Source organism: Diabrotica virgifera, chromosome 4, assembly GCF_917563875.1.
Source record: "Diabrotica virgifera virgifera chromosome 4, PGI_DIABVI_V3a".
Classification (NCBI taxonomy): Eukaryota; Metazoa; Arthropoda; class Insecta; order Coleoptera; family Chrysomelidae; genus Diabrotica; species Diabrotica virgifera.
The window spans coordinates 111,634,045-111,659,494 of NC_065446.1; the positions used below are offsets into that span (position 1 = coordinate 111,634,045).

Genomic DNA, 25,450 nt, shown 5'->3' on the forward strand with positions numbered 1-25,450 from the left:
ACAAGAATATCACCTTACAGAACCACCTATATTCTTTAGATTTTCGAGTGACAATCTGCGAGATTTTATTAAAAATCCTAACTTAGTCCCTTTTAACATTGAGATTTAGAAAAATATCACTGCTACAAACAATGTGCAGAACGATGTGTCAAGCTTGTGACACATGCTTCTCTAGCATTATGTGGAGCGCATTCGAGGGATGGATTTTTAAAAACTCGAATTTATTCCAGAAAAACTATGCTTCACTTTAATGCTAAATCGGAAGACATATTGGAATAGAATGCTTTTACCATATTTTTTTGTAATATTTATATACCTAATTTCGTAGTTTGCTTTATTATTTTAGTATTAAAAAACTTGGGTGACGTCAGGGAGACGGATAAGTTAGGCTATTTTGTTATAAAAAGAATGTTTTAGTATACTTTTCTTAAGTAAAATTTTTAATTGCCTTGTGAAACCAGAAAATATTTTCCAATTTAAACCGAATTTATTTATTCAAGTTCTATAAGGTGTTACATTTCCCTTACAAAAGAAATTCGCACATTAGTGTATTTTTTCTAATTTTTAGTTGCCGTGGGGGGGACAGAAAATATTTTTTTATTTCAACGCAATTTTACTAAAATACTAAATAGTGTGTTAGACAACTTTTGTGAGCTATTACATTTTCGTTTTGAAATAAAAATTTTTTTCGTCTGTTAACATTTATTTAAAATTTTTAATTGTCTTGGGGGGGGGGGCAGAAGATATTTTCCAATTTCGAAAAAATTTTAATAAAATACTTAACAGTTGATTGGACAACTTTCGGGAGGTATTACTTTTCCATCGCAAAAAAATTTTTTTTTCGCCTTTTTCGATGCATACTACTACCCACGCCTAAAATTTTGGCACGGTACTTAAAAAAGAAGAAGACATAATATAAACTCAAATTAATAACCAAAAAGACATGCCACTACTTCTGGAGTTTGTACTGTTGTTTGATGAAACTGCAGACCAAAATTATAAGACAGACCAATTAATCTGCAATCATGTAAAGATGAATTGATCATTGGTCGACTGTGACCCCATTTTAGTGGAATATCCTCCAGTGACATATCTTCCAGTGGCTGTCTGTCCGTCTGTCCGATTATAAGCTTTAATTTGACACCTCATTTGTCATTCTACCTGGTAGAGTGACTGAGGGGTTATATTCGCGGTCGGATGGACAGGCGGACAGACAGGCTTATGTCAAATTTCTCACCTTTAGTACCGTGCTTGGATTATAAGCTTTCATTTGAAACCTCAGTTGATATTCTACCTGGTGTAGTGATGAAGGAATTATGTTCGCGGTCGGACGGACAGAGAGCCTATGTCAAATTTCTCACCTTTAGTACCATCCTTGTATTATAAGCTTTCATTTAACACCTCATTTGTCATTCTACCTGGTGACCTAGTGACGAAGGAGTTGAGTTTATAAACAGACAGACAAGATTGACGGATGGACAGACGGGCGAGGATAATTCAACGTTTTCACATTTTCTCAAAATTGGTGCAAAATGACAACATAAAAAGTTTACTTAATTGCTGTACAAAACTATTTTTTAAATGCAGCTTTATGTAATGTGATAGTATGAAATAATAGAGGATATGGCAGCCGTGTTACATGTGATGCTCGGATCCAATGCCAAAGTCTACACATAAATATTAGGGTGCACTAATATACAAGCTGTCCAGATTTTTATACACATCTTTCACATAGTTTTTTATTGACACTCTATACTTATTTATTAAAAAAAAAAGGATATAATATATAAAAAATATTCGGTAAAAGTAGTTGGAAAATATCTTCGGCAAATTCTTTAACACTTATTTAGGATTTATATAGTAACATTATGCCACACAGTATCCTCAATCCACTTGATATAATCATACACTTTGGCATATACGTTTATACCTTTTTTGCCATTTTCACAATCTGTATCATCCAGTTTGACTCCTATTATATCGTGCATGCATTTAAGGTCTTTGTAGATTGGATGAAACTGAAGAAGGGATCCGCCAATATCCACCTAAAACATATTTATATTATAGATTGTTTTGGTTAAAAAAATGATAAATAGTAATTAAATGGTTAAAGTAAATTCGTCTTATTCTTAAAGTGCCCTCTTCTCAATAGAGACTGGCTACTTCAATTGCTCTTCTCTGTCTTCAGCTGTTCTGCTCACTGTTCAAAATTTAACACTGTACATTATGGGATGTTTTTTAGGCACGATAGTCTTTTCTTTTTAGTCCTCCCTTTTCTCTCGATCTTTCCTGTCACTATTAGTTGAGCATATTGATGCTTATTATTTTTTAGTATCTGGCCTAGGTGTGAAGTCAACACCGAAATAGGTTGCACCAACATAACATCATTTAAACCTTACGAAACCGAAGACTGTTGCTAGAGTCTTTTTTCCATATTATTCAGGTCAATTCACATCGGCAACCATTACAATACTTTCAAAAGTTGGTATGTTTACTCAAATTAAAAAAAATGTTGCCTTACGATCTTTTAAAGTTAGCACTTTTTTATATATCTTTATCTATAAACATAAAGGAACAAAAAACAATAATTTTTTAAGTCAACAGAGATAAGGTAAGCCATAGATATCCGATAATAAGTGGAATGTGATTCAACGCAGAAAACAACATAAAACTAGATACGGAACAAACAATGAATACAGAGCATTATCGAAATAAATTAAAAAACAGTGCCGCAAAGACAAAGCTGATTACATCTCCCAAATATGCAGAGAGAAAGAGGAACATGGCTGTCGAAATGAACCGAGAGATTTATTTCAGCGGATCAAAGTCCTTACCAGAGAATTTAAATCTCAAACGTAGTCTGTAATAGATAAGGAAGATAATCTAAAGACCGATACTGACACAATATTGGGAATATGGCGAAACCACTGTGGCGAGCTATATAAAAATAAAGAGGTATCAGCAGAAACTCGGTGACACTCTGACTACCCTAGAGAACCTATTTTCTTACTCGCTGAAGCCAAAGATGTATAATTAAATCACTAAAGAGAAATAAATCCCCAAGCCTTGATTTAATACCAGGTGAACTACAGTTACTAGGTGACAAAGGATTACATATTATCCATTCAATCTGTGTCGCTGTTTGGAATTCAGGAAAATGGCCAACTGGTTGGTGTACCACAATTTATGTCCTGCAACACAAAAAAGGAACTACTACCAGATGTAAAAACTACTGAACAACGGTCACTAATAACACATCCTAGTAAAATATTGTTGCACATCATCAAAATCAGATTAAAAACCTATCTAAATTAACAAATACCTCACGAACAAGTAGGGATTGTAAGGGTAATGGTACACGGGAACAAATCCTGAACCTAAGACCACTCATTGAAAACTCTAAAGAATTTCAAGTACCTATAATAATATGCTTCGTTGACTACCAAAAGGCATTTTGTTGTGTAAGCTGGATAAATCTGTGGTCCATTTTAATAGAAATGGGCACACCAATGCACCTGATGACACGTATTAAAACTCTGTATCAGTCCAATATAGCAACAGTACGACTAGATCAGAAGTTCTCAAACCCATTCAAGACCGAGAGAGGTGTTAGACAAGGATGCGTGTTGTCACCTGATTTATTCGACATTTATGGTGAACATGTCATGAGGATGACTTTAGAAGGATGGGCCGGTGGAGTAATAGTAGCTGGTAGGGAAATCTCCAATTTAAGATTTGCTGATGACGCTACACTTTTAGCAGCAAATGAGCAAGAAATCTCATGCGAAGAGTTGGGCAACGAAATCAATAAAGTTGGTCTGAAAATCAATAAAGCTCAGACAAGAATAATGCTGATCGACAGATTCCACACTATTCAACTAACTAATATGTTACAGGAATACTAGATAGTAAACAGCTTTGCATATCTCGGGTCTAGTATAACTAACGATGGTAACTGTGAAGCAAAAGTTAGGAGACGTACTGGTATGGCAAAAAATACAATGAGTCACCTAACTAAAGTTTGGAAAGACAGATTTATCTCTCAAAATATCAAGATGAGACTGGTGAATGCCCTTGTATTCCCAATATTTCTATACGGGACAGGGACTTGGACTCTTTGCGAACGCAAGTGCCAAAAATTGATGCCTTTTTGAGATGTGGTGCTGGAGAAGAATGCTACTCATACCTTGGACAGCTCATAGGACAAATGTTTTCATTCTAAACGAACTCGAGATTAAAAAAAGGGGCTAACCACAATACGTCTGCAACGAATTCTGCAGTTCTTCAGTTACGTGGTTCGCAGAAGTGACAATAGTTTGGAGAGATTAATTGTTTCTGGAAACGTTCCGGATAGATGATCAAGAGGACGATCACCCTCTAGATGGTCCGACCAAATTAAGAATTCAGCTGGAACTCATTATGCGAAACTCTTAGAGCAGCTGAAGATAGAGACCAATGGAAAAAAATTGTTAGAAATATTGGAAGAAATCACGATCATCACTAATGGGGAAACGACAAGAGAAAGAGAGAGAGAGAGAGAGAGAGAGAGAGAGAGAGAGAGAGATAAGTCAACATTTCCAGTTTAACTGTCTTATATACCAATAGAGTTTTCTTTAAAATAAAGCTCTGACGCAACCTTAAACATAAAGGTTTAGTTTAGTAACAAAAAACTACTTACATTGCAAATATTTCCATCACCAACATTACTACCTGCCTTAGTACAGATCGAATCGTTTTTGTTAACACCTTGAAGATTAAAATTAGCAATGTTGTTATCGTTGCATTTATCTTCCGGTAAGGGTTGTAAATATACTCTGTTTAAACTTGCACCGCCTTCCTCAATATTTTCAGTAATATTCCAACCTGCTGACACGAGTTTACCCCGAGGAGCATCATCTTTGGTGTAAAGGCAAGCTGGACGTAAAACACCGTTTAAATCGAACTTGGTTTTGACCTTTAGTAATAACAGACTTTGGTTTTTCATCGTTGGATAATTCGGGGGTAATATTATTTCAGCGATTTCTCTGTTTTGCCAATATATTTCATTTATTTTTTTTCCAACAAATTTTGGATCTCCGCTAAAAATGATAAAATTTTAATAAGTATACTTAGTGACATTATAAGTATTACACCCACAAGGAATAATTTCTGGAACTTAATTTTTTGGCGACATGGTAGATTTACATTTGGCAAGAAGTTTTATTAACATGTAGGTAATAAAACATATTGCACTAAACATGCTCAAGAACCGAGAAGCTGCAGGTTCAGATCAATTGCCAGCGGAAATTCTTAAACTAATAAAGGAGGATAAGATCCATATTTTGGTGGAGTTAATCGACGTTATAATATACAGTATGTCCCTGTAAATTTTATCCATATGGAAACTTTTTTATTATTAATTTTACGAAAAAAACTTATTCTTTATAAAAAGTTCTGCATGGTCCAAAACCCAAGATTCAACTATCAGATATCACATTTTATGAATAGTATACGAGGTATATCAAAAAGTTTGAATTTCACCCAAGAGTAAAGTAGCTTTATTTTTCACAATATTGAAAATTGCTATTATGAAAAGTTGTTTGGAATTAAAAACTATATTCTAGTATGCAATTACATCCTTTTAATTGAAAATTTTTTGTTTAGTAATTATGGATAACTATTATAACATTATTTTCAGTTATTTCAATTCAGATAACTCTTTTATTATTAATTTAACGAAAAAAAGTGATTCTTAATAAAAAGTTCTGGATGGTCTAAAACCTAAAATACAACCATCTTATATCAAATTTTATCAATTTTGCACGAGGTATGTCAAAAAAGATCAATTTAGATCAAAAGTACTAAGTATTTAGACTTTTAGACCTTTATAGTTCAGAATATTTCAATTAGAAGGATGTAATTACATACTGAAACATAGTTTTTAATTCTAAATAACTTTTCATAATAACAATTTTCGATATTGTGAAAAATAAGCGTATTTGGCTCTAAAGCGAAATTCATATTTTTTGACATATTTCATATACTTAAAATTAATAAAATTTTACATAAGATGGTTGTATTTTAGGTTTTAGACCATGCAGAACTTTTTATTCAGAATCACTTTTTTTCGTAAAATTAATAATAAAAGGGTTATCTGAATAACTGAAAATAATGTTAGTTATCCATAATTAAAAAAAAAATTTAATTAGAAGGATGTAATTGCATTATAGAATATAGTTTTTAATTCCAAACCACTTTTCATTATAGCTTCTTCTTCTTATGATGCCTATCCGTTACGGATGTTGGGCACTAACATGGCTATTCTCACTTTGTTGACTGCTGCCCTGAAAATTCCGGTAGTGGTTAAGTTAAACCATTTTCGCAGGTTATGCAGCCAGGATATTCTTCTTCGTCCTGGACCTCTTTTCCCATGAACTTTACCTTGACGTATGGTCCGAAGTAGGTCATATCGTTGTTCATTGCGTATTATATGGCCCAGGTATTCCAGTTTGCGACGTTTCATGGTTACGACTAGTTCGAGCTCTTTACCCATTCTATGTAGAACTTCTTCGTTGGTAACTATGTCTATCCAGGAAATCCTCAACATGCGTCTATAGCACCACATCTCAAATGCTTCGAGTCTCTTCAATGATGCTTCAGTTAAGGTCCATGACTCCACGCCATATAAAAGAACGAATAATACGTAGCATATTAGTAAACGAACTTTTATTTCCAATTTTATATCCAAGCTGTTAAAGATTTTTTTCATTTTGACGAAAGCTGATCTTGCCTTCTCCATCCTTATCTTAATTTCCGTCGATTGGTCCAACTGTTCATTTAAGTTTGCACCCAAATAACAAAAGTTGGTGATTTGTGTTATAGGTTGTTGGTTAACTAGTAATTGACCAGGTGGTATCCTATTTTTGCTTATAACCATATATTTGTTTTTTATGTTAAAATCAAGCCCAAACCTGCTACTTACTTCTGCCACCCTGGAGACAATTGTCTGCAGACCTTCAAGACTGTCTGCAAAAATTACAGTATCGTCAGCGTATCTTATGTTGTTCAATCGTTCTCCGTTTATAAGTATTCCCTCGTCTATGTTCGTTAGCGCTAGGTTCATAATGTGCTCTGAATATGTATTAAACAATAATGGGATAATATACATCCCTGTCGCATACCTCTTTTTATCTTTGTGTCGTCTGTTAACTGATCCCCTACTCTAACAGCTGCAGTTTGTTCGTAATAGATATTGTTTATTATATGGCGATCTCTGCTGTCTAGACCAATTGAATTTAATATTTTCATCAGTTCGTCATGTTTTATTCTATCGAACGCTTTCTGGTAATCAACAAAACGCGCATATATATCACAATTCACGTCTCTACATCTTTGAAAGAGAACTTGTATTGCAAAAAGTGCCTCTCGAGTACCCAATGCATCCCTGAAGCCGAATTGTGTGTTTGTTGAAGATCAAGGTAAGTCTTTTACTTCGTCTTTATCCATAATTTTCAAAAATTCTGAGTAGAACTCGTCTGGTCCTGCGGCTTTTCCCTCCTTAATGTTGTTTATAGCAGCTTCTAGTTCCGCTTCGAGAATAGGTGGTCCGGTATCGTCATTTTTATTTTGTGTGATGATGACATTCCTATCGTCTTCAAATGTTGTTCTCACATAGTTCATTATAGCAATTTTCAATATTGTGAAAAATAAAGCTACTTTACTCTTGAGTGAAATTCAAACTTTTTGGCATACCTCCTATAATATTAAAAAAAATGTGATATTTGATGATTAAATCTTAGTTTTTCGACCGTGCAGAGCTTTTTATGAAGAATAACTTTTTTTCATAAAATTAATAATAAAAAAGTTTTTCATATGGATACAACTTACAGGGACCTACTGCACATCTACAACTGGAATAATACCAAATGAATGGCTTGTATCAACGTTTTTAGGCTTTCCAAAAAGAGTAATTCCAATAGTTGCTCTGACTATTGTACAATAAGTTTGATGAGTCACGCACTGAAAATGCTGTAAAAAGTGATTCATAATAGAATTTGCAGGAAACTAGATATAGACATTGTCAGGACAGGAGTCCGCGTATGGGGAACAGCAGCAACAGACAAGCAAGAGTAGACGCCAAAAATAAAGGAGGCCAAGGCTCAATTTGAGCTGTAGTGCCGTAGAAGAAGAAGAAGATATATACATTAGCGATTCACAATTTGGATTCCGTAAAGGCCTGGGAACGAGGGAGGCACTATTCGCACTTAACGTCCTCTCACAAAGATGCCTAGATATGAATCAAGAACTGTAACGTGTGTTTTGTACACTATAATGAGGCTTTTGATAGGGTTAGACACTGATTAAAGCATTAGAAAAAAAATTTAACCTCAGAGATATAAGAATAATTTCAAACTTATACTATGGCCAAAAAGAAGTAGTGAAATTAGAAGACACAATATCAGAAGAAATAGAAATACAAAGAAGTGTTCGACAAGGGTGTATACTTTCACCAATTATTGACAAATTATTCACCAATAATATTATATTATTAAACATATTTTCGGAAGACATATAAAGTAAGGCAATATATGAAATAAACGTAGGCTTTTGAATTAATGGCATGATCATAAATAACCTGAGATACGCTGATGATGCAGTTATTTTTAACCAGCTAACCACTTTTTAGCCAAATCACATGAAGATCTACAGATACTGCTTAATAAGGTGACCGCGGTAAGTGAAGAATATGGACTATAGCTCAACATAAGCAAGACGAAAATAACAAAGACAACTCACGACGTTCGTGAGATATATGTACAGAATCAACCTATTGAAAGGCAGCTTTTGAACTGAGTAGAGAGCTGTGGAAGAGTTTGCTATGGAACTCTAAGTACCTCATTGCCTTCTTTATGATGAATAGAAAACAAAAAAGTGACTGGCTAATTGACACCCAAGTCTATGCCATAAAACAAAAAAAAACCTATTAAAAGAGTAAGATAATTTAAATACCTAGGCATAACCATTAATTAAAAAAATGTCAACTCTCAAGAAATTCGAATCAGAAGGCCAGAAATACATTTACAAGAATGAAAAAGCTCCTCTGCTCTCGGGACTTAAATCTTGAGTTAAAAATACGACAGTTAAGGTGCTATGTGCTACCGTATTATATTACGGGATGGAAGCATAGACACTAAAGAAAATTGATTTGAGGAGACTGGAGGCATTCGAGATGTGGAAGTACCGAAAAATACTGAAGATCTTATGAGTAGATATAATAACCTACGTAGATGTAATAAGACGAATGCATAAGGAATGAGAAGTACGTCTAACAGTTAAGAGAAGAAAACTGAGATATATGGGACATGCGATGAGAGGAGACAAATATCTAATACTCCAGGTCATTATGCAAGGAAAAATCCAGGGAAAAAAATCCATAGGAAGGAAACGTAACTCGTGGTTGAAGAACCTTAGGGAATGGTTTGGATGTAGTAACAACGAATTATTTAGAGCCGCGTTCTCAAAAGTAAAAATCGCTCTGATGATTGCCAACCTTCGAAGCGGAGACGGCTCCTAGAGATAAGAGGAAGAAAAAAAATATTAATATGTTTTTCGACCCTGTAGCTGAATATACTCCTATACATGTCTGGGTATTGACAAAATGAGATGATCGATATCTGCTTGTGGCACCTCGTTCCAAGCAACTTGAACGTCATGTATTAACTGTGCCAGAGTCTGTGGATGATGGTGCAAAGTGGACAGTGTCCCATCATAGATATCTCATACATGTTCGATTGGATTTAAATCCGGTGAACGGGGCGGCCACGGCAACAAATTAACGCCAACGTCTTGAATATAGTCCATAGTTTTACGAGCAATGAAAGGCAATAAAGTGGTTATCTAACAAACTATCTACCAAAAGGCAACGTCTGAACAACAAACAAAAAAATTCTACATACAGCGAGGAGTACGGCAAGGAGACACCATCTCACCAAAGCTATTCACAACTCTTTCAGAACACACTTTTAATAAGGCAGATCTGAACGAATATGGTATCGACATAAATAGAGAGTAGCTCAGTCATTTGAGATTCGTAGATGACATCGTCCTTATAGCCGATCGTATATGATGCAATAATAATGCTGTACAAAAAAAGTATATCAGGCTTCCTTAAAGGTCAGACTAAAGAACAAGGCAGAAATAATGACTAATATGGTGCTAAATCGTAATATTGTTGAGAGTTGAGACTTCTGAGCTTCACCGATGAGGCATAAGGATGCTGAAATAGCTATATGGAGATGGTGGTCCAACTCTGATCAAATATAAACAAAACCTGCCTTGATCTTTTTTATCTTTTTCATCGTAATATTGTTGTTGATAGAATGGATATTGAGCTGACTACATCTTATAAGTACTTGTGATATGAAATTCTGTTGGAAAGACATAATCAGACGTCCGAGCTCCCACGTCACATGGGATTAGCCTGGGCAGCGTTTGGTAAACTGAACTATGTACTTAAATCGAACTTACCCATATGCTTGAAAAGGAAAATCATTGACTAGTGTGTAGAGTCACAAAAGGTAGTGAACAAGATTCGCGTAACTCAGAGGGCTATGGAGCGCCAGATGTTGAGTGTCTCCCTAAGAGATCTAGTCACAAACGAAGAAATACGTCGTACTACAAAAACAACAGCCGCTGTCGAAAAAGTCGCGTCGTTAAAGTGGAATTGGGCAGAACACGTCGCCATATAGAACACGGAGAAGCAGTATACTAGTACCTGTCTACAAAAACAAGGGAGATATAAAACAATGTACAAACTACAGGGCTATAAAACTGCTTAACCACACCATGAAAATATGGGAAAGAGTAATTGATAGACGGATACGTGAAGAGACCGAAATATCCGAGAATCAGTTTGGCTTTATGCAGGGGAGATCAACAACAGATGCAATTTTCATTATAAGGCAGTTGATGGAAAAATACAGGAGTAAAGAAACAAACGCTCATATGGTATTTATTGATCTTGAGAAAGCATATGATTGAGTTCCTCGAGAGATTCTGTGGTGGGCACTCAATAAGAAAGGAGTCCCTGGTGAATATGTAAAGATTGTGAGGGATATGTATGAGGGAGTAACGACTAGTGTTAGGACAGGTGTGGGAGAGACTGATAAATTTCATGTGAAAGTAGGATTGCACCAGGGCTCGGTGCTTAGTCCGTATTTATTCTCATTAGTTTTGGACCAGATAACAGCGAAACTACAGGATAACCTTCCATGGTGCTTAATGTATGCTGATGATGTCGTGTTAGTAGGAAATAGTGAAAGAGACTTAGAACAAAAACTGTAACAGTGGAGACAAGCTCTGGAGGAAAAAGGTTTAAAACTTAGTAGGACAAAGACAGAGTATTTGCAATGTACATTTAAAGATGGAGTTACTAAAAATAACATGGTATCTTTGGATGGTGAACTGATTGTAAAAATCAATAGTTTTAACTACCTGGGATCGGTATTACAGAGTAATGGAGAAATATATGGAGATGCATGCAGCAGAATTAGGGCTGGATGGATGAAGTGGAAGGAAGCGAGTGGTGTGCTGTATGATAGGAAAATTCCAATGAAGTTGAAAGGAAAATTCTATAAAACAGCCATAAGACCGGCTATGATGTACGGAACTGAATGTTGGGCAGTGAAAAATAAAGAGGAACAACGAATGCATGTGGCGGAAATGAGAATGCTTAGATTGATGAGTGGAGTGACAAAAAAGGATAAAATTAAAAATGAGTATATTAGGGGAAGTCTAGGTGTGGCACCAATTGATGCCAAAATGAGAGAGCATAGGTTGAGATGGTTTGGTCATGTTCAACATCGAGACACTAATCACCCAATACGAAGAATTGCTGAAGTGCAGATTCCTGGAAGGAGTAGGAGAGGAAAACCAAAGAAGACGTGGCGGGAGACGATTAGGCAAGACATGTTGGTAAAGGGGATTACTATTGATATGACTCAAGATAGAATTGTATGGAGAAATGCAATTAGGCAAGCCGACCCCGCACAGGCATAAGGCAAAGATAATGATGATGATGATGATGATGACGTCGCCAGATTGTCAGACGAGACAACCGATGGACAAAACGTATTGTCAAGTGGAGGCCGAGAGAAGAAGCACTACGGAGCAGAAGACGCCCACCAGCCATAGGACCGACGATCTAAAGCATGTTATTGGTAACGGTATGCAAGCCGCACAAAACAGAAAAAGATGGAAAGAGCTAAGAGAGACCTATGTCCAGCAGTGGACGCGTACGGGTTGATGATGATGAGTATTCTAAAATACTTACTGTATTGGATTGTTTACACATTTTGCTGCTGTCAGGATATAATTTTCACTAATAAGTGACCCTGCACATAGCCATTTTTTATCAGAAACTGTGCCATATCCAATTTGGACCTTAAAATTAATAAAACAAGGTAATACATTAAATTAACCTGAAACAGCTTTCTACAGAATATTGTGTTTAAAGAATTGTAATAGGTGATTAAAAAGTATTGGGAATATAATCAGGACGTTCACCAGATTTTTACAGACTTCAAACAGGCTTATGATTCAATTAATCGTGCAACATTATGGAAGGCAATGATCGAGCTCGGCGTACCCAAGAAACTAGCAGCGGTAACACAAATGTGTGTAAGTAACTCCTTTGCACAAGTTAGAATAGGGGGAAAATATCAAATGCCTTCTGCGTAAATTATGCGTAAATTCTGCAAAATTTTACAAGTCACATTTTTATTATATCTTTATGAACAATAAACATGATTAGTTAAAAATACTGTCTTTTGATTCCATTCGAAACTTTCATAGTTCATTTCTAAGATTAGGACAAGACGAACACACCTTGAGAGACTGAGCTAAGCTAAGGGTGTAGCGATGGCTATCTTGATTAGTTGAGGTAATATTTGCGAATATTGTTTTAATTAGCTGGGGTAGTCAATCGCCATATTTCGTTTCACTGGCCTACAGTGGAGACAGGGAGATCCGTTTTCCCCATTGTTGTTTAACCTGGCCCTAGAATATGTCATGCGAAAAATTTATCCAAAAATCAAACCAGACATAACTGATCGGGGAGAAAAATCATACTCGCCTTTGCCGATGACGTAGACGCAGTAGCACAATCAACATTAGAAATTAAGGATATTTTATCGAGTTTTGAAGAAGCTGCATTAAACATCGGTCTAAAAATAAATGAATACAAAACAAAATACACGGTAGTCTCAAAACAAGAACGACGGCGAATAAGGCAAAATATTACTATAAACGATCAAAGCTTCGAAGTGGTTAAAGAATTTTAATATCTAGGAGCAACAATCACAAATGACAACAAATTAGAGTGAGAAATTGAAACGCGAATAATGGTAGGAAACAGATTTTTCTTTGAAATGAAACATCTAATGAAGTCAAAACTTCTTTTACGAGGTGCAAAAATCCAGATATATAAGACCATAATACGACCACCAGTCGCGTATGGAAGCGAAACATGGACACTAACAAAAAGAGAAGTAAATAAATTGCTGGTGTGGAAACGTAAAATCCTTCGAATGATAATATGGCCCTTGCAGAGACAGCGTGACAAACGAATGGAGGAGCAGATACAATAACGAGCTGAAGTCTCTATTGTGAAAAGAAAATCTAGTCAGATATATAAGGGCTAATATACTCAGATGGGCAGGGCATGTGATACGCAGTAACGACTACCGCCTTATAAACAATGTGTTCTGGGAAAGGCCAGATGTAAGAAGGTCTGTAGGGCGGGCTAGAAAAAGGTGGAAAGATGCAGTCAAAGAAGATTTAGAGAAAATAGGAGTGCGACAGTGAGAATTACTGGCACAGGAGCGACAAATATGGAAGGAAATAGTAAACGCGACAAAGACTCACGAAGAGTTGTAACGCCATTAATGATGATTATGATGAATAGGCGATTCATTTAGTGTTACTTTTTTTGTGGGAATTTAATGGGAAATCATGCATGAATCGTGTTACCTAACGTTGGTCTTTCTTTTCATGATGAAATGGTAAAACTTAGCCCGGCACAGCGCGCAGGCAGCGTCTAGAAATTATTCAGCTGCATTATACAAATGGGCGTTCTACAAGGTTGGAGATGTTTTATCCGCTTGGAGCAACTTATGTTCCAAATTATCAATCTATCGAACGTACAATTCGTTATACCATCAATAAATTTGACACCCAGTAGTTTTTATTACTGGATAAGACGCGACCAAATGTGATCATATTCAGTACATATTGAAGAAAATATAGCGGCGGTAGCGGATAGTATAAGCGCAAATAATGAATAATCTATTTTTCCCGTTCTCAACAGCTTGGTTTGTCGTATGCAACAACTTGGTGTATTATACGTAAGAATCTTGATTTAAAAGCATACCAAAAAGTTGATTAATAGCAAGCTGAAAATTTGTTGACAGCTTAAGGGTGTCTAGTTGGATAAACTTTGATATATGGGAACACTGGAACAGGGGCAGTTTTAATTGTGGAACAGGTTAAACATTTGGAACGGTCAGACCACGAAAACGGCACATTTATTTTGTCCGACAGAACAGACTTAAACTCTCCGAACAGAGATTAAACTCTCATGCAAAAATCAGACTGCTATCTACCACCTGTCATAGTTCCTGTCATTTGACATATTCTACATGTTGCACTCATTAAAACGTCCATTTGGTGATAAATAGCAGTCTGATTTTTGCATGAGAGTTTAATAGTTTAATCTCTGTTCGGAGAGTTTAAGTCTGCTCTGTCGGACAAAATAAATGTGCCGTTTTCGTGGTCTGGCCGTTCCAAATTTTTAACCTGTTCGACAATTAAAACTGCTCCTGTCCAGTGTTCCCAGATATCAAAATTTGTCCGACTAGACACCCTTAACAAATTCTCAGCTTGCTATTAATCAACTTTTTTTTATACGCGGGATCTAGACCTATTAGGTAGTGCAAAATATGAACCCGACCGACCTTCCAAGTCGTCACCGTTTCAGTCGATAGGTTCTTTTTAAGCTTGCAGAAAATCCACTGTTTTCGAAAAAAAAAATTTTACGATGAGGCCCATTCTTGGCTTAATGGAAAATGGAACATCATCCTTCCATGTTTTTGGGACGTCCTGCTGATATTCTACCGTCTAGTCAGCAGTCTATCAAAAAATATTCCCTTTAACATTCTGTCTTCCTCTGATATTACCACATAACCTGCCCATCTTATAGGGTTAGCTTTTATATGTCTAACTCACCAATTCAGCATTATTCCACTTTTCACTCTCCTGTTTATCCATTTCTTTGAGGGCCAAATATCATTCTTAAACCCTTCCTTTCAAACACCAGCAGCTATTTATTTCCCGCTAATGTAGAGTCCATGTTTCACTTTCACATGTAACAACAGGGCGAATAATTGACATGTAAAGTCTTAATTTAGATTTTTTTTAGCAGCTTAGATCTTAATAATGATGATAGGGAGGGGTGTATAATGCTATATTCTAAGCTAAGACTTTTTTTTCTATGTGGTTGTCATCTGTGATTCTTCTTCTTGTGCCACTCCTATCGGAGATTGGAAATCATCAAGGCTACCCTGACCATATTTACAGCTGACCTTAAAAGTTCATTAGTGGTGCCGCTAAACCACTTTCTCAAATTCCGCAACCATGACATTCTTCTACGGTCTGGATTCCGTTTTCCTTCTATTTTTCCTTGCATTATATTTTGAAGTAATGCGTATTTATGACCTCTCATCAGGTGACCCAAATACTCGAGATTTCTTCGTTTTATCGTTGACAAAATTTCTGGGTCTCCTCCTATCCTTCGTATTAAGTACTTCAAGGTTTGTGATTCTTTCAACCCAACTTATCTTCAGCATTCGACGGTAGCACCACATCTAGAAAACTTTCAGTATTTTTTATGTTGTACTGTTTGAGAGTACATGCCTCTACACCAGCGATTCTCAACCTGTGGGGCGCGCCCCCCTAGGGGGGCGCGCTTTTAGTAAAGGCGGGTTGACATTACTAGTGAATAACGAACGTGGTTCACACTAAAAAACAAGCGTATTCTACGCTTCTGTGCAATACGTTTCGTGAGAAACGAAAGGGGGTTGACATTACTAGTGAATAACGAACGTGGTTCACACGAGAAACGTTATTGTGTTTACATTTGGCATTGGCACGAGAGTTTTATTTGTTAGTGAACATGGCGTCATTATGTGTGTTAGAGGCTGCTATTGCAACCTGCGAAATAATAGCCACGGAAATAGTTAAAAATCATATTTTTAATGAGAAAAAGAAGAAAGTAAGAAAGAATAGAAGATGGTGGACCAGGAAATGGATTTTGGATAGAAACATTACTGGAGCTTCAGTATTAATTCAAAACAGTCTACGTGTAACATATTCAGAGGATTTTAAAAATTTATTAAGAATGTCTGAGGATCATTACGGTTATCTGTTACAACGTATATCTCACCGAATACAAAAACGTGATACACATCTCAGAGAATCTATACCAGCTAAAATGAAACTTGAAATAACTCTTCGTTATTTAGCCACAGGCGACAGTCTTAAAAGTTTGGAATTTTTATTTAAAGTTCCAAAATCAACAATAAGTAAATTTCTACAGGATGTTCTCGAGAGCATATATATCACCCTTCAACAATTTATAGAGGTAAGTGAAAATATCAGGATATAGGAACTGCTTTATTAAAAAAATATACATTTCTAAAAATAAACTTAAACTTTTAAACTTACATTTAAATTTTTTGAAAGACCGAAAAAAATTAAAGGTTAGTTAATATGATATTAGTTTGAACATCAGTGCCGTCTGACAACTGTTGACAGTGGTCGCGGTTATAGTAGCCTGAAGCCTCTAGTGTTACAGTTGTAGGTATCTCTGGTGATGCACTTGTAGGTGTCTCTGGGTCCAGCATATTTGCTTCCATTAAGCCTGGGGAAGGCGTCTCTGATGGACCGTTGTAGATGTCTCTGGGTCCAGCAAAATTTCTGCCATTACTTGTGTAATCATATTTTGCTGCAGTAAGAAGCTTTTGGCCCTAGGCACGCTTCTTAACAACGACACGAGATATTTTCCAAATTGATCCAAATGATCTTCACGGTTTTGGTTGGCCAAACTCGTTTGAGCTGCACGAGATATATCTTCTAATTTTTGTAGAGCCACACGAATGTTGGAATCATGTAATTGTGCACTAACTATTTGCCAAAGTGTGTACAACTTTCCTCTTTTTACCACTACTTGTACACTGAGAAGACTGATGAGAAACGGCTGTTGCTCCTGTATTTCTTTTAAATGTTGATGCTGAAGGGTTATTCGGCCAGTTGTCCGATTGTTCTTCCTTTCTCAGACTTACTTGTTCCTGGTTAAGAATATCTTGCGTCTCGGTAGCCTGTTCGTCTTGGGTATTTATATCTTGAGTATGTATATATGCAGTATCCTGTGTCTCTGTGTCCATGACATGTATTTCCTGATCCTGATGGTCTTGTGACTGCGTATCATTCTGAAAGTTAAAATAAACATTACGTCAATTAGTTAGATAATTTTTGTTTTGACTTTATGATTTAAAAAGTTCTTATTAATATTAAAAATACATTTTTTGTTTAGGTACCTAACACAACAAAACAATGGCAAGACATTGAATGCGGTTTTAGAATGAAGTGGAACTTTCCCAACTGCATAGGGGCGATTGATGGAAAACACATAGTTATCAAGGCACCACCTAACTGTGCTTCCGATTATTTCAATTACAAAAAGACTAATAGTGTCATATTATTGGCATTAGTTGACCATGATTACTGTTTTTCATACATAGATGTAGGACCAAAGGGAAGAGCTTCAGATGGCGGTGTTTGGGAAAATAGTTCTTTGCTTCGTTCTATTGAGAATCATAGTCTTAATATTCTGTCAAATGGAATAGTAGTCGGCGATGATGCGTATCCATTAAAGACCTTTCTTTTGAAGCCATACAGCAGAAGAAACTTAACATTCGAAGAAAAAGTCTTTAATTACAGGTTGTCTAGGGCACGGCGAATTTCCGAAAACGCGTTTGGAATTTTAGTTAGCAAATTTCGCATCTTTGAGAAACCAATCGCGTTAAGTCCTGAAAAAGTTGACAAAGTCGTATTGGCATGTTGCGCCTTACATAACTGGTTGCGTAAAACAGGCACTGCCTATGTACCTTTGGTCTTATTGATTTTGAAAATGTAGACCATCAAAGAGAACTGGGAACCTGGAGAAATGTTAAAAGTGACGGTCTTTTACATATCTCACATATTATAACAGGTGATAAAAATCCCACTAGAGCTACATCAAAAAAACGAGACGACTACTGCAAGTATTTTAATGACAAAGGCGCTGTACCGTGGCAGTGGCGAATGATACAACAATAATAATAAAAAATATTTTTTTGATACATACAGTGAGGACCTTTAGGTTGGAATAAATTCATTTCTCGAGAATGGCTAATTTTGAAGAAAAATCCCGAAACATGTCGATTTTTGTTTTTAAGTTATAATCTTTTGGCGTATATATCATACTAGTAACGTCATCCATCTGGGCGTAATGAAATTTGAAAGGTTATTTAATTCTCTATTCAGTAATATAAACGTTAAAATATTTATTTATACAGGGTGTCAAAACAAATTTTTTTGAATTAAATTAATTGAGACAAAAAGAATAATGTATTTAATTCAAAACACATTTTAGTGCTGTCAGAAAATAGAAAGAAATGTTTATTTGACAAATAAATATTGTTTTTTGCTTACATTTAATGTTAAAGCTGCCACCCACTTGTCTCTTAACAGTTTGAACATTGAATTGAAGCGAAAAACAATGTTTATGTGTGAAATAACTATTTTTACCTGTTTTCTAACAGGAGTAAAATGTATCTTGAATTAAATAAATTGCTTATATTCTTCTTTTTGTGTCAGTTAATTTAATAAAAAAAAAGAATGTGTGTGTACTTTGTATGCACGTAAGAAGTTATACTTCTATTACATATATGATTTAAACGAAATTGATATAATGCACTTCAAACAGTTTATTTATATTTTATTTAAATATTAAACTAATTTTAATACTTACTACTTTCCAAAATTTTTTATTAAAACAATACCAGAAATTAAAAAGGTAAAAGAATAAAACGCACACAAACACATTGCAAAATGCCACAAAGAAAAAATGATTTCTGAACGATAATTGTTGGCAAAAATTTTAACTAAATTCGTATTTTCTGAAAAAAAAATTATATGACAAATACACTTACAATCATAAAATGTATAAAAAAAAAATATAAAATAAAAACTTGTATTGGGATTTGAACCCGCGAACTTAGAGGCGCTTTGAATTGTAATCGAAGTGTAGACTCATTTATCCAATGACACATTATTTATCATGTGGAAAGATAGACCAACTTAACGTTTTACTGTTTGACAGTTCTGGATTTAACCAAATTAATTATTGTAAATAAATAAATCAATTTAGATAATCAGTGAGATTTATCACTGGATAAATAAATCTACGTCAAAAAATCATAATTTAAAAATAAAAATCGGACCTAATTTTTTATTTCTGTCTAAAATCACCCATTCTTAAGAAAATAAATTTATTCCAACCTAATCCAAATGTATAATTACAATATGATTATAATAAAAATTACTTACCAAATTAGAATGAGTTTTCCTTGATTTTACGTGTGGCATTAGAAATCTGTGCATTATCGGAAACCAAACCACTTTTGGCACATAAACATCATCAGCGGAACAGCCGGACTTGGTGCTATTCTTAATTTTCTTCAATTCTTGCAAATACGAACTCCGTAAGTTTTTAAACTTCTCTAGTACATGTTTTGATGTAAAATTTTCTATTTCTAGCTGAGCAACAATTCTTTCTAGGGCTGCGGTTCGTGCGTCTTTTTTGTTATACCTTGGGTCAGTTACATTCCAGAGTACAGGCTCACTTTCATACAATTCCACAAATCTAACGGTCTCCCGTTCATTCATTCTTAACGAGACGTTCATTTTTTAGGTAAAGTGCACGTACCTACTTACTCCAATACAAACTGTCTACGACTGTCTTTAGAGCGTGAAATATTTAACATGTTCAATATCTATCGTGGCGTGGCGTGGAGCATTCGTGAGACATTCGTGCTGCACGAAAATCTGTTTACACTAGTCGTGTTGCAAAGGTGAACTACGTAAACGTGAGCTACGTTCGTGATTCACTAGTAATGTCAACCCGTTTTTGTCTATCGTGGCGTGGCGTAGACCATTTGTTAGACAATCGTGCTGCACGAAAATCCGTTTACACTAGTCGTGTTGCAAGGGTGAATTGCGTAAGCATGAGCAACGTTCGTTATTCACTATTAATGTCAACCCGCCTTAATGGTGGGGCGTGAGCACATAAAAAAATATACCAACATCATTAACTAATTTACTAAAATCAAAGCAAAACAACATTCTGACAAAATAAAAAAATAAAATACACATGAACTTGAATAGGAGTTATAATCATAAAGAGCACTCAATACTAAAAAGTAAGATTTTACTGTTTTTTGTCAAAATTATTAAACGAGGGGGGGGGGGTGGCGCGGTGAAAATAATTATGGAAGATTGGGTCGCAAAGGGTAAAAGGTTGAGAAACGCTGCTCTATACCGTATAATAGCGTGTTAAATACGTAGCCTCTTAGCATTCTTAATCGTAGAGGGATGCTTATATCTCTGTTTCAGAAGAATTTTCTCATCTTTATGAAGGTGGCCCTGGCAATTTCGATACGTCTTTTTATTTCATTGTTTTGGTCTCCAGTTTCGTTTATTAAAGTTCCCAAGTATTTGTAACTTGATACTTTTTCAATTTGAATGCCGTTTATACTAATATGTGCTGGTTTTGTCATGATTTTACTGAAGACCATATACATACTTGGTTTATTTGATATTAATGTTTATGCCATAATTGTTGCAAGCAATATTTATGTTTGAAAGTAATCGTTGTAATTCTTCTACTGTTCTTGCAACTAGTACAGTGTCGTCAGCGTATCGAATATTATTTACAACCTCTCCATTGATTACGATTCCTTCATTTGCTTGCAAAAGGGCTCCCTGGCAGATGCTTTAACTATATACATTAAATAGCAATGGTGACAAAATGCATCCCTGTCGTACTCCTCTACGTATTTCTATTGCTTTTGATATCTCATTTTCCATTTTGATGTTAGCTTTTTGATTCCAGTATAAGTTGCGAATTATTCGCAGATCTTTATTATCTATGTCTTTCTTTCAAGAATGTCTCTTAGCCTATCGTGGCGTACTCGGTCAAGTCTTGGTCTTGGATTTTTGGTTACGAGAATGTAATTTATTTGAAAGCTCAGACTACCTGTGTCTTCTTCAAGTTCTGAAAACACCTCTCCTATATATCTTGTAGAATGAGCGACTGCATCTAAATCTAGATCATCAGCAAAGGCCAATAATAGTTTTGATCCTTGATTCGCAAATACCCTTGTTAGCTCGGATGACTGTTACTTATTGCATATTCTGGTAAATAAAGGCCGAATTGAATACTAACGGTGACAAGGAATCTTCTTGTCTAAGTTCTGATGGTATATTAAATTGTATCGACGTTCTGTTTCCTATTCTTTCCTGTGCATATGACTTTTACGCATATTTGAGTTAGCTCCACTAATTTTCTTGGTATTCCCAGCCATAGTCTGCTATCAAATCGTATACTTTACACTATAGAATCCTTCGAAACTATGCATAATATAGGATCTTTGAAAATAAATGAAAATAGCTTTGGCACAATTAAAGAACAATAAGACTCCGGGCCTGGATAAATTGCATGCCGAAATGTTGAAGAAGGGTAGTGAAATTATTCTCGAAGAATTGAAAAATCTTTTCAAAGAATGTCTTAATAAAGGAGAAGTCCCAGATGATTGGAAAGAAAGTTTGACAATAATTCTCTTCAAAAAAGGAGACAAGGAAGTTCTGAAAAACTATAGGCCAATCTCCCTGCTATGTCAAATCTAAAAACTGTTTATGAGAGCAATAACTACCTAATAGGTTGTCGTCGAAGCTTAATAGTTATCAACCAGTAGAGCAGGCAGGATTCCAAAGGGTTAGAGTACAGTGGATCATCTTCTTGCTGTCAGAACGCTAATAGAGAAAGTCAATGAATATCACTTGAACTTATACATTGGCTTCATTGATTATGAAAAGGCATTCGACTCCATAGAACTTTGGGCGATAGAGAGAGCTATAAACAACTGTAGGATAGATAGAGAATGCTTATATATAATATATTCAAGAAAGCTACAATGAAAATACAAATAGATGAGAAAACCAAAGCTATAACAATCAACAGAGAAGTTTGTCATAGAGACGTTATTTCACCAACGCTTTACACATTGGGACTAGAAGACGTGTGCAAAGACATTAACCGATACGACATTGTAATATTCGCTACAAGTTTCGAAGAATTATGGACCATGATGACGCAACTATTTCAAGCTTCGGAAAAAGTCGGTCTTAAGATAAACTTAGAAAAAAATCAAAAATAGTGACGAATACACCGAACATTACAAAAATAACGTTAAACGACATACATTTAGAAAGAATAAGCGAATATATCTAACTGGAACAGATAATGACAGTTAACAAAGAAACTCAAACTGCCGAAATTACCAGAAGAATAAGGTTAGCGTGGGTAGGATTTGGAAAATTGAGTTGGATCTTGAAAAACAATAAAATAGAACAATAGTTGAAAACCAGAGTTTACGGTTAGTGTATCCTCCCTATAGTTACGTACGGTTTACAGACATGGACACTCACCAAGGCCAACATTAATAAAATAATAAAGGCACAAAGAGTGATGGAAAGATCAATGCTCAGGGTGAGGCTTATAGGCAAAAAAAATAAATGGATTAGAAGCAAAACCAAAACAAAAGGCGCAGGAAAACATACTGCCAAATTAAAATGTAGCTTCGCAGGACACATTTCACGACTGAAGAATAAAAGATGGAATCACAAAATTGAGATCATGGTTAGGAAAGAGAAGCAGAGGAAGGTCACAAATGAGATGGGCTGATGAGATTAAAAAGATTGGAAGACACAACTGGAAGCAAGTGACGTAAAATAGAAAACACAGGAATGATTTGGGGGAGGCCTATATCCAAAGTTGGATTACTTAAGGCTAAAGAAGAAAGCTTTGCACAATTTTTTAAAAATACTTACCATATGAGGAAATTCTTTTATCCTTGCAACCGTACTGAAAGTACGAAGAAGCTCATTATTGTATATTTCGCAGTCGAAATGCTCACGATATTCTCCAAAAGCAGTCATAAAGGGATCCCTTTCGTGAGTATACCTACTGTATACCTTGCACACTAAAAGCAGTTAAACAATATTATATAAATAGATAATTGAGGAGGTTTATAGTGGAAATAAGTTATGTTGCATGTAAAAGTGATTTTTAACATGCTTTTACAATTGGAAAGAATTTTTTTTGCATGAATCAGATAGAATAAACCACTTTGGCTACTACAGAACAATGCATTTTCACATCTAACTCAACTTTGATTTTTATGTGACTTAAGGCTGTTTGCATGTTATCTCCTCAATTAGGCTATTGATTAAGTTAAAAATAAGAGAGCTAAAAGCAACTACAACGTTAACGGGGTTTTATTGTCTCATATGGTCAATGGGCCTTTAAGTTTAAAAAAAACCGCGGAGTGCTACCATTTAAATAGGTGCGTTTTTGAGAAAGGGGTGAATTAGTCCTTAGGCACAGGGTGCATTAGGGTGAGTTCTATGCACTTTTGGTACAAACACGACTACAGGAAATTTGTTCTAGGTTAAATTTACTATCGAAATATCACATTTTAAAGTAAAAAAAAAAAATGTTAAAAAACCCAAATCGTCCCGCACAAGGATGGAAATACGGAAACGAACTCGGCAAGAAAACGGACACTGAAATTTGGAACAAGGAACATTCAGGAAATCTCAACAAAGCAAACGGAAGTGCTCAGTGAACTAAAACACCAAAAAGTTGACCTCGCGGTACTAACAGAAACCAAGAAAAAGAGCCAAGGAACGGAAAATATAGGCAGTAACGATCACTTCTATAGAGGGGTCCCTAAGGAACAAAGAGCATGTAAAGGTGTATCTATTATGGTACACAAGACATTTCGAAAACGGATCACATCGTGGGAAGCGGTAAACGAGCGAATAATAAAACTTAACATGAGTATATATTATGGGCACAGACTAAGAATCATAGGAGTATATGCGGTAAAGGTTGATTATCCAGTACACATTAAAGACCAGTTATAATGGGATTTATCCCATTATTTAGATCTTTTAGAAATCCTTAAATTAACTAAAGTATTCGTTAGATATTTATTTATAAAACAATAAATATTACGCATATTTGTTATAATAATTGCAAAGTAGAACACCTTAGCTAAAGTCCACGTTTTGCTTAGATAAACAAGGTCGATTATTCATTTTGACACACTAACGAGAATATATACAAACATATTTACAAAACGAAGTATTTGATAAATAAGGGAACACGATCATATTTGAGATCAGTGGGCCAGTCGAATTAGTTAGTTAGGTTTGGGAGGTTGCTGCCGTTAGAGCAGAATAATGTCACCTATCAACTGAATACATTTATATGGTATTAGTTTAACCAAATAAAGTAGTTATGAGCACATAGTGCCTTCCTGATAGTCAACCCCATCACCAGAGCAGTTCAATATACAGATACCACCATATGGCGACCTGAGAGACGGACGGGACTTCTGAGGCAGTAGAAAACAGGAACAAAGATGGCAAAAAACTGGAGGAAACGAAGAGAACTTGGGGTAAAGTACCAATCCTCATATTAATTGGTATCGATAGATGGAATGGGACGGACTATATGGAGCTGGAGAGGCCAACGATAAGGGAGTCCAAATGGTAGACGTCGACATGGACGAAGGTTTGGAGACATGGGGCCACGCCCAAACGTCAAGAGGACAAAAATGGAAAGAAATGGACAATACCTAGTGGACAGATGTGTAATCGTGAGTAACTTTTTAGCTATTTTTTTAAATTGCATATACAGCCTCACAGATATGATTTTTTTTTTATTAATATAGTATAAATATAACCATTTAAGAAGAACTAGAATTATTAATTTTCACTTAAATATAATTAAATTAGGTAAAAATTTTTTTTCGTATATTATTAACCCTTAAACGCCCAAGGGTGGGTAAAAAATGTCCACCTAATGCGTATTCCCTTGTGACATATTTATTACGTGTTTAAAAATTTAAAAAAAATTATTTATTGTTAAAAAGACAGCCCTTTATCGAATGTTAATTTGGTTTTACCGATATTTTTGACAATAAAAGTAGCATCTTGAGTTAAATATGGGTGGGCATAAAAAGTACAC

The 25,450-nt window shown here is 35.4% G+C and overlaps 2 protein-coding genes across 2 annotated transcripts; both read right to left on the minus strand.

Moving 5' to 3' along the window:
• Positions 1 to 1,725: 1,725 nt before the first annotated feature.
• LOC114335346 (serine protease snake-like) lies at positions 1,726 to 23,396 on the minus strand. Its single transcript, XM_050649585.1, has 3 exons — positions 23,245 to 23,396; positions 4,679 to 5,078; positions 1,726 to 2,045 (listed from the first exon to the last, which is right to left on the minus strand). Exons 2-3 carry the CDS (start codon positions 4,982 to 4,984, stop codon positions 1,854 to 1,856), a joined length of 498 nt encoding a protein of 165 aa, XP_050505542.1. The 5' UTR covers positions 4,985 to 5,078; positions 23,245 to 23,396; the 3' UTR covers positions 1,726 to 1,853.
• On the minus strand, positions 16,702 to 23,237 carry LOC126883884 (uncharacterized). Its single transcript, XM_050649584.1, has 2 exons — positions 19,684 to 23,237; positions 16,702 to 17,522 (listed from the first exon to the last, which is right to left on the minus strand). Exons 1-2 carry the CDS (start codon positions 20,038 to 20,040, stop codon positions 17,214 to 17,216), a joined length of 666 nt encoding a protein of 221 aa, XP_050505541.1. The 5' UTR covers positions 20,041 to 23,237; the 3' UTR covers positions 16,702 to 17,213.
• Positions 23,397 to 25,450: the final 2,054 nt, after the last annotated feature.